We start from the raw sequence: 16,779 nt of genomic DNA on the forward strand, positions 1-16,779 counted from the left end.
GAGTCTTAATCTTCCACCCACTGGTGTTATGTGGTGGTAGTTGTCCATTGTGTCCTGGCCCCTTTGTATGTGCTGCCCCCTGGGATCCTTTCTGTTGGCGGGCGCACGGATGTTTCTGAAGTCATTTAGAGGCGGGCTGCTGGCCCCCTCTTTTATGCTGTCCTCGTCCATTTCCTCTCCCTTGAAAGGACTGGCCCCTTGACTGGTACTGCCAGGACTGCTTCTGTTGACCCTGTTGCACCTGCGAGTCCGCCTGGTGCGTCTGTTGGAAAGCCTGGTGTGAAGTACCTGGCTGGTTTCCACCTCTTCTGCCGGGCCTCCGTGACTGGGTGCCCCTCTTGTTGCCTCTGAACTGCAAAGCTCCCATGGATCGTGCAGTTTCATTGTCTTTCTTAAGCTGACTGAGTTTGTCGTCAACTCTTGTCCCGAACAGCGTCTCGCCCTTGAACAGAGTGTTCAAGATGCTGTGTTGCACCTCAGGCTTGAAGCCCGAGATTCTGAGCCATGCGTGTCTTCTTTCCGTGACACCCATCATCATGAGCCTGCTGGAGGTGTCTGCTCCATCCAGGGCCGTCTTGAGGCAACAATTTGCCGCATTCTTCCCGTCTTCCACCAGTTTCTCTGCCTTCTGTCTGGCCTCCTGGGGTAGGTCTTTCACGAGCTTTCCTAGCTCCTCCATGATCTGGTACATGTGCCTGTTTATGAGGGCATTGGAATTAGCCATGCGCCATTGGGTCGCGGCATTCCGTTCGATCCTTCTGCCCACTAAGTCCATCCTTTTGCTCTCCTTATCAGGAGGTGGTCCAGAAGTAGTGGCCACGTTAGCCCTCTTCCTTGCTGTGGCCGTGATGATGGAGTCGGCTGAGACCACGCCTCGAATGTAGGCCGGGTCCTTTGATGAATGTTTATACTTCTTTTCCGTTCTGGGAGTGACTGCCTTGCATGTTGCGGGCTCCCTGAATGCCTCCATCCCCTGCGCCAAAACGCTCTCGAGCATCGGTAGATACTGGCTCCTTGTTTGCGTGGGGAGTAATGTCTCGAGGAGAAAGTCCGCTTTCTGCTTCTCCTCGTCGAGCTTGAGCTTGAAAGCTGCTGCCGCAGACCTTATCACCGAGTTGTAAGCCCCGATGTCGTCGGGCGGCGATGGCTCTCGGTGTCGACATCCAGGTAATCCTCCTCCTGCAGGTCAGAGGTGGCCGACTCTGCGTCCAACCTGCTGTCCTCTTCCTCCTCATAGCTGTAATCTTCGTAGGGATTCTCGTGCTCTTCCTGGTCGTCGACCATTTCGGCGCCAGGCTCATGTTCCTCAACGTGTTCGTCTTCCTCCTCGACCAGTTCTAGCATGGGTGACTTGGTCTTGTGGGGAATCGTGAAGGCTCTCATCTTGGCGTCAAACTCTTTCTTCCGCTGCAAGATGTTTTCCATTTCGGCTTCTAGTCGCCGTTTTTTCTTTTCCATCTCGCCGCGTTGTCCGCGCCGGATTGTTCGGCCACCCTCTTCGGCGCCTGGCTCGGCTGCGAGAGTTTCGGCGTCGAGGACTTGGACGTCGAACTGGGTTTCGAGTCCCTGTGCGGCGTCGAGCCTTTCGGGTCTTTCTCCCTCGACGTCGATCGGTCCTTTTCGGGGACGATCTTCGACGACTTCTGCTGCTCAACAGCTCTCGGCGCCAGGGACTCCTTCTCAGAGGATCCGGTGGGCCTGTGGGTAGCCGCGGACGCCAGGTGTCTCTGTGTAGGCGCTTTCGGGGTCTTGCCCTTGTTTTTTTCGAGACTCGGAGTCTCTCGTACTCTTGGGGAACGACGAGTCTCCTACCTTATCAGAAGTGTAATCGGTCTCTACGACCGTGTAGCTGTCGTCTTCAGCGGCAGCGTTGGCCTCTTCCTCCGAGGACATCCCCAGCTCGTACAGCGATGGCGTTGGGGCTTTTCCTTGGAGGGTGGCGTGCGCTACCCTCTGGCTCTTCCTCACACGAAGGGTCTTCGAGGCGAAGGCGGAGCAGGCGTTGCAGTCCTCGCTTCTGTGGTCTACCGGTAAACAAAGGTTGCACACCGGATGTTGGTCTTTCTGCGCGAACTTGTGGTGGCAGTTAGGGCAGAACTTAAACGGCGTGTTGTCCATCATCGAGTGTTTAGGCCTCCCTGGCCACGCGTACGTCGACGATCGTCGAGGTCCTCGATGATTTCTCCTTCCTTTCGCTGGTCAGTGTTCTGCGAAGTCTTTCGTAGTCTTCTTCTTTCGATATCTTCTTCAATTTCAAACTTTTCCTAGTACTTTCTCCAAAAATGTCTGGAGCCCAACGGGAACGATCCAGACCCGACCGCGGAAAAAAGAATCTGAAGATGGCGCCCAAGAGTGGGATCTTTCACAGGAAGCATGCCGACGTCACCGGAAATACACCCAAGGAGGGGTGACGCCGACGCCCACCTGGGCGACGAAAAAAAAAAAAAAAACACAAAGAAAAGACTACGAATCCGGACCCAACCACAAGACCGCGGAATATGCACAGCATAGTGAATCCAGAAAGATTCACGCTGCAAAACTTGGGTTTGTATAGAGCTCTGTACACTTCTGAGGGAATCTCTGGACTCTGTGCAAGTTATAACTACCTAGTGGCATACCACATACAGAGCCAGATCTGTACAATGATTGGCAACTTCAGATCCCCTGTAAGTCCCTAGGGACTCTCTCTTTTTATCTTCCTTCCTACTGCCTCCAGTTTCTTACTGAATTTGTCTGGGGTGGCTCCCTTGGAATCCGGTGATATGCCTCTTTCTGGCCATGGAAACAATGAGCAGGACAGGTTTCATATGAGGTTGTATAGATTTAGGATCTTATGAGTCTGCCTTAAACTTCTCAATTCATAGTTTAACAGCCAAGGAAGATGCTAGTTTACTAAAAACCTCCCTTCCTTGTTGCAATATACTTGGAAGCAAAGGTAAGCATTGGTGTTTCTGAAGCAGAAGGTTCAAAGTCTTCAAGAGGAAGCAGGTAACTTCCTTTTCCACCTCTATTTGCACCCTCAAAGCCTTTTTGCTCTTTGTACTGCCCTGTGATATACAGAGAGTTCATATGAAGGTCATGGGTTAGAGAGATATGTGCCAAACTCTTCTTGATTGGAGTCTTTTTTATGTGCTTCTAAAGTGTCTAATTATCTTCATGTGTCTCAAATCAAACTCCCCCCATGTCCTGGTGTGTATAGGCAATTTCTTCCTAACCCAAGTCGATACCTGCCTGAACTTCCTGAGGTGTCTGTGGGTCTAGTGTTTTCCATCTCTTGTCCAGGTTTCTTTAGCCTCACTATTTTTTAAATCTTCTGTTCCTGCATAGATTTTTAAAAACACTTTTCTTGTGATAAGCAGCTCAATTTCTGCCTCTAGTGCCCACCACTTCTTCTCACGGTAGAGGGGGTCATGTTGCACTTTTTCCCTCTAGGGGCCATTCTCTCCATCCCATTTTGATCATCCTCAGAAGCTCAGCCGAAGAATTTCAGCCGATCCTCATCAGTGGATCTTCTTTTGTACCTGGAAGGAATGGGAGGGAGGGGGGGTGGGGTGGGGTGGGGGGGGGGGGGTGGAGTCTGACCTTCTTTAACTGCATCCTTCTTTGGCATGAATGACTTCAGCTTATGGTGCTCGATTTTTTAGCTCAAAGGTTTGGCTGCTGAGGGCTATTGTCGCTTGATGGCTCCTGTTTTGATTTTTAGTTTCGGGGCACTGCATTCTCAGAATCTTTTTTACGAGGAAAACACTTGCCCTTTGGAAAAATGTCCTCGAGGTTCTGGTGTTCACCTTGGCTGCATCCTCAGATCTCATTCATTGACAGGGTATTTCTCTTCTGCTTCTCAGGCTGAAAGCTCTGCCATATCGGTCACTGACCATTTAGCAAGTATACCTTGTGTTTGTGTACTAGAGTCTTGATCCTCAGGCTTGTAGACCCTCACAGAGAAAACAAATACTCAATATACGTTAATAGAGAACTTCCTAAGGCAGCTGTGGGAAAATGTAAACCGTGTGATCATACTATAAAATGGCATTGAGGAACTTCAGGGAACTTGTATTAATAGTAATAACTGGTCTTGGGCCTTTCCGGGTCGGAATTATCACCGTAAGAGGTGAGCATCTGTCTTTCCTTACCAAGCCTGAGTATTGAATAGCTCACCAGGCCCTTTTAATTACTCATTGAGTATTTGAACAATAGAGTTTTTCTCAACCTTCAGACACTTATTCTGCCCTTCTTCCCCTTTTTGTCTCTCCCTTTTTCTTTTCTTTATCGCTTCACTTTTTATTACTTAGACCGATTGGCTTAAGTACAGCCACCTAGAGGTATGTGTTGGACTTTATATATCTGTTCACGGTTTACATCCTTTACACATGTCACTTAGGTCACTAATAAGAGTGCTCATTTTCACTATATTACCTTCTCAGCACAGAAGCACTGATCACCGCACACATGCTGATTACTAGTCTGCGGGTGTGCATATATGCATGACAGTTCTATAGAGCACCAGCTGCGGATTAGATATCACCACTTTGACATGGTTAAAACGGCATGACCACGGGCTCTTAGCATTCTTTCCCTTGTGTTCACTGCACTTAACACCTTGGCTGCTAATGGTTTTCCCCTCCTGTGCTGATAGATCTAGAACCCTATAGTTTCATGACGAGCTCAGCTCGTCATCAGCACAGCTCAACCGTGCCTCATGACGAGCTGAGCTCGTCATGAGCATCGAAGGGGTTAAGGATGTCTTCCACATACCTTATCAGGAGTGTTAATCCATGCATGACAAGATATGGCTTGAAACTTGTCTCCGGTGCCGGTTACGAGTTAACCACGATAGTTTTCATCCGATTGTACATGTATACTGTCCACATAAAGCTTTTTTCTGTATTATTTCCAGCCCTGAAGATTCGCGTGATGCGATGAAACACGTGTCGGCTGGTTGTTGTCAAGCTTTGATAATTAAACAAGGACACCAAGATTCTCTCTTGTCATAATATTTACTTGTGATTACTATCTAATTGATATCATTGTTTTCTACTGTTGTTCCTCTGCATATTTGTGTAACCTTTAAGAATTTATACATTGACCAACGTCTTTAATATTACTGAGTGTGTGCATAGGGTACGTCTATTCATTAACTATAGGACTTGTTCAGCTCGCTGACATCTCCATTGAGTGGTTACATGGTTTTCCACTCACCTAGTTGCACCACATACTATCTTTAATAGTGCTTCCATACTGGCAGTGTGCCCACTTAGATTGACATCTAAAAACCATTCTTACTGTTTGTTTACTTTCAGGGTGTTCCTCAAATCTTTACCCCTATATGGGTTGTTCAGATGAGTAACCGAATCATCTTCACCCACCAAGCATTGCATTTCCCCTTGTACCTTGCCTCTTTTACCAATTGCCAGAAAGACCTAATATTATTTGTATTTATCACTTCTAACATTGTTTGCCAATTTTTGGATTTATATTCTAGTTTACTTTCTCTCATTTTATTTTTATATTCCGATTTCGCCACTCGAAGGCTCTCCATTGCCTCCTTATCTGATTTTTTCTTTAACTGTCTTTCCCATTTCCTTACCCGAAGTTTCAAATTTCTGCACTCGTTATTAAACCAGTTTTTTATACTTACTTTAACTTTTATTTTTAGGCAATTTACCACCTGCTCGATAGTCCGCTTGTACCATGTTAGAGTTTTTCCTTTTTGTGGAACATTACCAACAGCAGTATAATCAATAAACAAATTATTGACCAATTGCAGACTTTCCTCGGTTATACAGGTGGTTAAGCGTCTGGGGTATTCGATCTTCAAGGGGATCACTCTTTCTCTCTTTGGTTCCTCTTCCATCTTAATTAACAATTCTACGGGCCAATGATAACTACCATCACTCTGCAATACCTCAAATTGTTCCACATCCTTAAAGTGCCATGCATCAATGAAAGCGTAATCAATTGGGCAGTTCTGATTCCCTGAACGGAAAGCCTCCTTTGCCGGGCAGTCCAAAAACGTCTGTCCATTGGCACAGAATAGTCCTATTGATCCATGGTCCTATTGGCCAAACTGGAGAAGACCTTTTGGAACATTGAACCCTGTGCCCAGGAACCCCTGATCACCTTTGTAGACTGAAGAGTCCCTGCAGGAAGACCCTCATTGAGCGCGTCGCATTAACAGCTTCCTTGAGCATCTTTAAGCATCCTGTACCCTCAGCATCAGGACCACTTCCATGGGAATCCATTGAACAAGGATAAAGTGACTGTAACTGCATCTTCTGAGGAGGTAACTGTTTCTGAGAGCCTTGCTGGTCCCCCCCGACTTGCTCTCTGCCAGAGTTGAATTCTAACCCACAGCGTTACAAATTGGCAAACTGTTTGCTCCAAATGTTTCTAGGTGCCAAATTCATTGAATTAGCCAATGCTTGTGAGCATTTGAGTAAAATGCTTTGATTTACTAAACCTTGTAAATGCTATACCTCCAGTAACCTTCTGGTAGATCTTCATTGTGGTGTCTAAACATACAGTCTATTTTTTATAAATTGGTGTCGAATTTCTTTGGTTTCTTGACGATTTCTTCAATTGTTTTGGTGCTGTTTAAATGCTTGACACTTGTTCCTTCATGCAAGCCTTGCTGGCCAGAGCCACAGCTACCCAGAGTTGAGCTGAAGGTTTGATGAACTAAACCGAGGGGTCCTAAAAGTGTAGGTAAGTAAAATATATCCCATTGTCTCACAAACATGCATTTCAGCCTCATTTGGGCAATGTGTGGGCCAGGATGAGAACTTACTCTTCAACCTTAACTATCTGAACCTCCTCCTGTAGGTTACGATTTTCCCTGTGGCTAAAATGGTACACTGTAATTTTGGTCTTGTGCTTTTTGACATTCCATGATAAACACTGTGTGAGCTATAGGTGGACTGTAGATGGAAGCGGAGACCAGTAGTATACCCATGATCATACCAGGGCTTTCAGATACAGGAAGGACATGTCCAGTTACAAGGTGTAGGGGGAGCCCCTAGTGCCCAAAGACCAAGCATCAATCATTCCATCTCCAACCCTCTACAAAGAGCAGCTCAGGAGACTGCCGGGACAGCCTCTGCTTAGAAAGCCCGCTAGAGCAGTCAGGAAAGTGTAGCTGTCGCATTTTTCAGTTCTATCACATCAAAAGTCCATGTGGCATTCAGAATGGTGCCTTAAAGAACTGCTTTGTAGTGGTCTTCTTGAATTACAAAACTTCAGCCATGTGAGATCAGAACCTATAGCCTGAGGGTATGTGACACATTCCATTTTTAGGCTATAAGTGTGGTCCTATCAAGCAGCAGTTGAAGAGATGGGCAACTTCTGCACATCATTAAACTGCCATTTTGTTATATATTCTACATCAGACTTACTTTGGGTAAACCCAGTTTATGCCTGGTTTTATAGACACTCAGAGAGCAGGAAGATGTTCTATTACAGCACACGCAAATGTGCAACAGGAAGCTAGACTAGATAAAGGGGCAAAGAAGTGTACAGCCTGTTTTACGGCTCTGGCAAACAAAGCGTTAGCTCCAACATATACATTACTTCATAGAAGGGCACTCTAACTTTCTACTTATTTCACTGCAGCCCACTGAATGCCTACTTTACACTCTAGAGCAATTACTAAAAGGCCATTGTCTTGAGTAGCACCTTTACAATTTCAAAAGACCACACATTACCATTTTCAAAAGGAATGTGTTTAAAATAAGAAAAGAGAAACTACAAGTCCCAGTATGTGTGCCGCTGCTGGCTTAAAAACCAAGACCAGGAAAAAGTAACCCTCGCCTTAAGGGCCCTTCCGGCAGCTATAATCTAACCTAAGGGCAGGTGTTTAACTAAAAGCTGTGCTAGATGTCGAGCAGGCAGGAGTCGAGCACCCTGGTTTTGTTTAGGGGACCTCGTGTGTTGCCTTCTTGCCTGTGCTTAGTTTGAGGGTTGTTAAGTTGGGCACATGGCAGTACACAGACATCATAAGCCATCAACACATGTTTAAGTACCCACCCCCTTTGTAAATGTTACTCACCTCATTAAAGCTTTGCAGAAATCCCATGTGGGAAAGGCTGCTGACTTAGAAGAGAACAATTCAACAGCCTGGACACATTGCACCATAAGCGCAGAAATAATCTTCAGACTAACCTAGAAGTTATGTGAAGTTCAACACATTCCACTAAGGCAGAAAATGCAGATTGCTACATCTGTGCTGCCTGTGAAATGGTGTACCCTGCACTTAATGCAGACTTTATTTGGGAGAGTTGGCATATTTGTCTGTCTTCTGTCAATAAAGATATACAAACTGCCACAGAACTGGATGTTGATTGAGCCGTTATGTAGAGCACCACAGACCTAGATGTTGGTCGCAGATGGTATATGGAAACTGTTATTATGTAAACAGCTCACAAAACCTTTCCCAGTACAAGGTGCGAGGGAAAAATATGAGTGAATTACTTTCATACATCTGCCAAGGACTCCTGAAGGGGAGTAAATAGCATTTCAGATATCCTCACAGAAAGGCTCAATGAGACTTTGAGCAACTGAACACCTCACAAAAAATTGTAGTTATCATATAATTGTTCTTTCCTGCCCTTTCTCCAAATAAAACTGTGTGTAGTGAGGACCCTCGTGGCAGGGCAGTCTCCAAACTGGAACAGGCTCATTGAGGAGTGAGGTCTCTGCATTTACTGTGATCTAGAAAGACAATTGCCTGGATCTCACTGTAGTCAGACCCACCCTTTACAACACACCAAAGGCCAGTGCTTCAGGAACTTTAATCAGCAGCCCAGTCATCATCGCCTCATCTAGGGGTCTGGATCTCCACCCGCCAGCTACAGGAATGAAGGCAATACAATTCAGTTTTCTGAGGAAGTTGTCCATGCTAAAACCAGGAGGCATCCAAAGAGATCCTGGTTTTAGAATGAATAGCATGAGCCACACTTGTGGATGAACATCCCCAGAGATCCACTCGGCATTTGCAGAATCTCCTTTTCATTGTTAGCGCTACTTGCACATATATCTCCTCACTTTGCTAAGATTATGAGTTTACTGATTCCTTTAAACACAGCCTACAGCTCTTAATATGTTCTAATATATGGATCCAGCCAACACGTTATGCTTTGCAATCCCTGTGCTGATCAGCTGATTTTGCTGGAGCAGTGGTCTAGCGGGATCACGCAGTAGACAGATTGTTTGCCTGATTCTGGAACCTATCAGAAGTTCCTAATATATCACTATCCTTGCATACAAATTATGCTGATTCTTTCTAGTTTTTGATCCTTGAATTGCCTGCTCTCAAAAGTAAAGTTAATATTTTTCAATACAGCACAAAAACAGATTTTTAATTAAAAAGGTGGATTGCCACTTCTCCTCTTTTCTTTTAAATGGCCCTCTCCTTCCATCATCTGCATCCCTCCCTCTAGCACCGCCTCCTTATTGTCACATGCATGTTCTATGATCTATTTCTGAAAACTGCCCACAGCTCATATCAAAGATTAGAACCTATCCTGTGTTGCAAATCATAGCTCTGCAACCTAACATTACCCAACCTCTACAAAATCATCTAATCTAAACCCCACCAACCATGTGCATAAACTACGTAACCACCCCTAATAACTACACCTAACTCATATTAATGTAATCTACCACAAAGAAACTGGAATTAATGTATGGAATGGTCTGCCTGGCTTAGAGCAATTTAATATCTCACCTGGGGTAGTAAGCACGCTATAAAAGCAATTACAAATGCAATTTCAAAATGTGGAATAGAGAGATCATTTACCATGCCTTCCACGTCAGCGTACCCATTCACAGGTGCGCACTCACTGGCGTGGCCATAGCAGAAGCAGTTGCCACGAACCACCATATCATAAATGGCGTAGTAGTATTTCTCTTTGATCTCCATGCGGGAATCCAAGAGGTCATCTCCCAGGGTGTGCAGTTTCTTCAACTTGACTCTTAAGTTGGTGATTTTCAATAGATCTGAGGAGGAAATAACAGATGAGTTACTTATGTATATTTTTTCACTCCAACATACATTTAATGCCAGTGAAAACATATTTAAGTAGCATCTGTAAGATTTTGTTGCAAGGAGCCATAGTAATCCTTTCAATCAGACACTACCTGGAACCCCTGTGCTCTCCATTTCCATACTCTGCTATTGCAGACATTTGGAAGCCTGTAGACTGGTTGCCTCTAGTTTTCAACTCACATGGATTAGTTTAGTACTTTTTCATTGCTCTACATTCAAGGAATAGGGATATGCAAATGTTTCTACATTTGAAATACCACATTCAACTCAAATTATTGCCGAAATGCAAGAGCAGGTGTGTGTATTGAGACTATAAGGCATCTGGTTTACTGTAAGAAAGTGCCATCTTTCTTGCATTGTTATGCCCCCACATTTTTCTGAACTGCTGATGTGCTTTGACTGAGTGTGCCCTGGGCTCCTGCCAACCAGGTACCCAGGGGCCTGTGTTCCTTCCCTAAAACGGTGTTGAAACTAAAACCCAATTGGCATCTCTGGCCACCTGTCAGCCCCTAGTAAATGGCACCCTAGGTACCCAGGGCATGGTGACCAGAGAAGACCCCTAAGGGCAACAGCACTTATTGTGCCACCCTTAGGGGCCCTGTACCCGGACATCCACACACTGCCTTTGCAGGCTGAGTGCCTAAGTACAAAACTAAACAAAGAGTCGACATGGCACACATCACTGTGTGCCATGCCCACAAACCCACTGCCCTGGCATACATCAGTCACCCCTCTAGCTGGGTGTCCTATGCCAGTGGTGTGGGCACAGGTGCATGAGCCCTGTGCCCATACAGTACCCAGGGCCGTACCTGGGCACTGTAAATGCAGTGGTGCCATTAAGGGTATATGGTGCTGGGAGGTCGTCATTACGAACTCCACAGCACCATATGGCTACACTGAAGACTAACAAGTTTGATTTCAAACTTATCAGCACATTAAACCCGCACTGATGCCAGTGTGGGATTTAATGTAAAATGCACCACAGAGGGCATCTTCGAGATGCCCCCTGAAACCTAACCTACAATCCACGTCTGGTCTGAGTGGCTGCCGAGGCTGCCACACAGCAGACATGTTGCTGGACCGCTGGGTGGAGAGCCCCCGCTCTCCTGGGCCTGCAACAATGCACATCCTGGGCGAGGTGCTAGGTCTCCTACCCCAGGATAGGCAGGGGGAAGCTTCAAAGGCCTGCCGCCTCTGAACTCCAGACCATTTGCTGTACTCAGCAACTGGCCCCCACCAGTTCTAACCCCCACTCTGGCGGGAAGACTAGCGGGAAACCCTACGTCAGGAAGGGGGGGGGGGGGTCAGAGTGTGCCAACCCCACCACTCAGGTGGGAGAGGCGAGGTAAAGGACGACCCCGGGCTCCAGCCATCTTGAAGATGGGGAGCCCTGCCCAATCACAGCTAGGCTCCTGCCCCTCTCCCACAGGAGAGGAGCAGGATAAGGGGTGTACCCACCCCAGGACAGGGACTTATTGGTCCCTGCCCTACCTGTAACGCCCCTATATTTAGTATTTAGGGGCACCCTGAAACTTCCTTCCTCAGATCCCGAAAAGAAGAAAGAAGATCAAGAAGACCACCCGCCGTACAGCTGCTAACAACAGGACGACACCAACTGACTTCGCCCCAGCCCTACCGGCCTGTCGATCCTGGAACCTGCTCCTGCTTAACCCCGGCTACTCCTGCGGACAGCAGCCTTGGGACACCCGGAGGACCTGCCTGCCTTGACCCTCTTAAAGACTGGGACTCCCATAAGCAGAGACTCTGCTTCAACAACCATCCCCTGGTGCCAGCCAGGAAGCTCAAGACCTGCCCACTCTGCACCCGCCGAGCCCGGCCCATGCGATCCAAGACGCAGAGGACGTCCCCCCAGTGACTGGGACCAGAAGTCCAGTGCCCAAAGACCCTCCTCGATGAACCAGACAACGCCTGCAGCCTCAAGAACCAGAGACCCCCACAACCGCGACCAGCGAGGGTAAGATTCCCGACACCAAAAGATACCCCTGCACCCGGCTCCCTGCAGCCCAGTGCCTGCCTTTGGGGTACCTACCTCTTCTCCAAGATCCCAACTTACCTCTCGAAGTGGTGGTCGCACCTGAAGAATCACTGTCCGAGTCTGCAGCCTTTATTTCCTTTTTACTTTACCCATTGAATAACATGGAGCGCCCGACGGCTCGAAAGCACCCTGCACCCACCCGCCCGAGTGCCTCTGGCTGTGCAACCTTTGTCCTATCCTACTCCCCCCTTTGCCGAGAGCAAGTGACCAGGAGCCCAGCTCCCACAGCAGCGTGGCCTGCTAGCCAGCAGCCATTAACCGGAGGTCCCCTGCCCCACATTGGATAACATTGGGCCTAACTACCTCTGCAACCGGCTGCCCCTGTGCCGCTGAGGCTGAACCAACTGTATCTACCTGACCCTGGAGGACCCCTGAGTCTATGCCCAGAACCCTAACTTTACCAGTCGAGTACTCGCCTGGAAACCAGTAACTCACTTACCTGCCATTGGATAACATTGACTGGAAAAATCTTTTAAGTGTGAAGGTTTGAAAACTTAAAATATTCCCATAAAATCAACCAAATTCCGAAGTCCTCACCTGTGATCAGGAGAGAAACCAGTACTGCATCTTGTGGCGCATTAATGAACCGCAAAAGTAATCCTAGCCGGGTTTACTAGTAACTTGAATTTTCTCCATAGGAATCCATTGTGTGCTTTTCTATGAAATTTCAAGTGTCTACTTTTGAAAACTTGAAATATTCTTTAAAAATCATACCAAAACCTGAAACCTAATTACTTACCTGTTTCAAGTTGAGACCCCAGTGCTGGTCCTAGGAGCCCAGTACTGGATTACAAAAGTAACGAGATCGTATTTTAACTGCAACCTGAATTTTCTCCCATTGGATAACATTGCCAGATTTTCATTGCAAAGTTTTTAAGTGTGAACTTTTAAAAAAGCTTTATTTTCCTTAAAAATCACTGCAATAACTAAAACGTTTTTACTAAACTGTTTCCAGCTTAGATCCCAGGACTGAATCTAGGATCCAGTCCTGGAACTACCAGAGTAATCTGCAAAGTAATCAGCTGTATAAATATAGAAAACCCCATTGAGCTCAATGCTAAATTGTGTTTAGAATGGTGTTGCCTACTGCAACCCCTGTACCTATTGTGTTTACAAATTTTATTGCCTTTCTGCAAAGTACTCATCTGAGACCTCTCATATTCAGAACAGTATATTTTGATACCTGTTGGTTCTAAAAATAAAACAATTATATCTTTGATATAAAATCAATTGGCCTAGAGTGCAGTCTTTGAGTGTGTGAAACCTTTTGCTGACTGAGTGTGTACAACAAATACTTTACACTGTCCTCTGGTACTGCCTTACTGCTCGACCAATCTACCACTTTAGAGAGTTAGGTCACACCTGGCTTTAACCTCTGTTATACCTCTGGGGTTTGTAGACTCTATACACACTGTACCTGATATTGGTCCAGTATATATAGAGCCACTTTCTCACATTTACCAAATGATAACTAATCCTTTTCAGACAAATATTACATTGAAGGGTCACAAATGTTATTCTTTCAGCCGGCAAATACTTACATTTAATACTGTATTTTCCATACAAAATTTTCACGAAGATACACTAAATCACCAGTTACAAATAATAAAACCTTTAGAATGAATTAATTCTGACTCTCAGAAACTTAATTCTTGCTGTAAGGGAGAGCGAGACAAATACTGACATCATGCAAAACAGTTGTTACTTTAGGAAGGCAGAATGTATGGGTTGCCAAAAGAAATCTTAAATAATGGAAATTGCTGCAAATTTTCCATTTAAAAAAAAGTTACCAAATATTTCACTAGCCGCCCAATCCATACACATATCAGAATACTAATGCAGAGCTAAGACTCAACATGACATATTTTGGCTATAAGAAATAAGGTGACGTAGTTCACCAACAATAATAGTAATGCCTTATGAAGAGGGGGTTAGGTTATTCTATTTTTTTTACTTAATAAAACACATACATGTGGAGGTGAAAATGGGGGGGGGCAATGAGGCCCCTAAAATTTAAGTTTCTAACTTTTTATATCTTTTCCTATCTTGCTCTGTCCCCTTAATTATTCCAACAAGACCACAAATTGCTCTAGAATTGTGATGGGTAGGCAATGCCACACATTCAGTAGAACAGCAGCCTGTTCAAAGGTGCACAGGGTACCTGCAGGTACATTCTCAGTGTGCCCCTTGAGAAATCGGTTCGGTGTAGTCACATAGGTTGTAACTGCTAAATGAACATCAACACAGTTTGGAATAAAGCAAGTTAAAGGATTTTGTTACTTACCCTGTAAGCATCTGTTTGTGGCATGTAGTGCTGTAGATTCACATGCTTAGCATACTTATCTCATTTAGGGCCCAATTATGATGTTGGATTGACTGCCACAGACGGCTTGTCTGTGGCGATCTGTCCGACATCTGGTGCCGCGGTCCGACGACTGCATTATGAGCAGTCAGAGGTGGCACGCAGAGGGACCGACCAACGGTTCCGGAGTTTAACACCCTACAATAGGGGCACCGCCGTAGGGATTACAATGCCCCTTTATGACAGCCTTTCTATGGCGGTCTGCCCTCCATAGAAAGGCTGTCTAAAAGGGAATTTGGGGACCCCTAGCATGATCTCCTTACCTCCTGAGCCTCTGCTACAGGGCCCGGGGGCACTTGTGAAGTCCCCTGAAACATCAATGCACCCTGATGTCTGGCACATGGTGCAGGGATGTTTCCGAACATGCCTTTTGCATTGCCTTTTCTGGGCTGCTGCAGCACAAGCATCAATGCAAAGAGCCATGTTTCCAACTGCCTACAAGGCAGTCAGATCATAATTTGGAGGTCGGACCACCACCTATTTTGTGGGCGGTCCCAATCCCGAAACAATGCCCATCAGTCAATTGGACGCTCGTCCGACTGGCATCGTAATGAGGGCCTTGGTGTGGGGTCAGGATGTGTGCAAGTTGTTATTCCTCAAAGAAGTGTTTCGAATCACTAGGTAAAGTGGGTCCTCCTCTCAGTGATTAATCACATGGGTATCAGCTCCATTGTTAAGATTGTTTTCCAGCGGGTGGCTGAGAATCGAGTAAATGTGCACTGCTAGGCACAGGGTGAACACAAAAGGAGCATTTGTAACTCCTAATGCGAGCACTTTGATTTGGGAATATTTTCTCATTACAACAAATCTGAGGTATTTGTGATGAGCTGGATGAATGGGAATTTGGAGGAAAATGTTCTTAAAGTCTAGTGCTGACAAAGTCACCTTGTTGAAGTAAAGGAATCACATACTTTACATTCCCCATATAGAAGTGTTCTGATAGTATGCAATTATTTAAAGGCCTGATGTTTAATATGGGCCTTAATGAGCCCCTTTTTTTGAATGATAAAGTATAGGAGGTATACTTCTGTGCATTGATACAGGAGATGGTCTGGTTCTATGGCTTCCTTTAGCAAGAGAGCTTCTACTTCCTGTTTTAGGAGATTTTGATGCTCTACAGAAAGAAGGCAACTGTGAGGTCGAATGTTTGGAGGGCCAGACAATAACCATGCTGGATAATGTCTAACATCCATTGATCTGATGTTATGGCTTTCCAAGTTTTGAAAGATTATTGCAGTCTACCCCCGACAGCTGTTAAATGGTCAGAGGGAATGTGAAGGGAATCATGGCTTTGAGGTGGAGGGTGCAGTGTGTGTGTGGAGACACCTCTACTGCGTCCTTTATAATGGTTCCCTCTGTATGTACCCCAACAGCTTGATCTTGTTGTCTGTAGCAGGATGTAGTGGCCATGGAAGATGTAGTCTTGACACCTTGCTTATATGTGGGGCACCAAAAGGAGCCACGATTAGTGGAGGTTTGCAAAGCCCCCATTGATTTGGTTACCTCAGTATATTTTTTCATTTTCTATAATGCTTGGTAAACCTAGGGACAAAACACATGTTCCTTATCAAATGGTACCTTTAGCAAAGTCTGTTGTACCTCTGGTTTAAATCCAGACACACGTAACCATCCCGGCCTATGTAGTGATATGCTGGTGTTTATTTCTATGGCAGCTGTGTCTGCTGAATCTAGGGCACATCTGATGGAATTATTGGAAAAAAGTTTCCCCTCAGTAACAATTTATTGTTCCTTTTTTGTATTGCTCAGTGAGATGTTAGCGGAGATCCTCCATCTCATCCCAATTTGCTCTATGGTACCTCGCTAATAGAGCCTGGGTGTTGGCACTGTGCCAATGATTGGAAGCTTGCGCAGCCACCCTTTTGCCAGAAGCATCAATAAGTTTTGATAGGCGGAGGGATATCAGCTGAGGTCTGTGAATTAGCTCTTTTGGGTGCATTCAAAATAACTAAAGAGTCTGGAGAAAGCTGAGTTCTAAAATATATAGAGTCAGATGGTGCCGCTTTATATATTTTTATCTATCCTAGGTGTAATGATGTGCGCTCTAACAGAGTCTTTAAATATATCCTCAGCATTTCGAAGCATGCCTTTTTTCATGGGAGAGTACCCTATGTTTATTGGAGAGAGTTTCACATAGAAAATCATCCTCAATAGTATCTTTATGTAATGGCACATGGTGGTAAGCAGCAGCCCTAGCGTTAAAGTCCTGGTGAGAAGAAGTCATCAAGAGGTGATGGCCTGGCTGGATAAAGATCAGGGTCAGTATTCCCTGGAGGATCAAAATGATAACTGTCCAAGGGA

At 45.7% G+C, this 16,779-nt stretch overlaps 1 protein-coding gene across 1 annotated transcript in view; it reads right to left on the minus strand.

Annotated features, from left to right (window-relative positions):
• Window positions 1–16,779, minus strand: part of LOC147750619 (laminin subunit beta-1-like) — a 308,945-nt gene that overhangs the window by 206,307 nt on the left and 85,859 nt on the right. Inside the window, exon 7 of the mRNA XM_086967210.1 lies at window positions 9,794–9,993. Within this exon, the coding sequence (XP_086823336.1) occupies window positions 9,794–9,993 (200 nt within the window). The remainder of the gene's footprint in view (window positions 1–9,793; window positions 9,994–16,779) is intronic.

This window comes from Lissotriton vulgaris, chromosome 1_1 (genome assembly GCF_964263255.1).
Source record: "Lissotriton vulgaris chromosome 1_1, aLisVul1.2, whole genome shotgun sequence".
Taxonomy (NCBI): Eukaryota; Metazoa; Chordata; class Amphibia; order Caudata; family Salamandridae; genus Lissotriton; species Lissotriton vulgaris.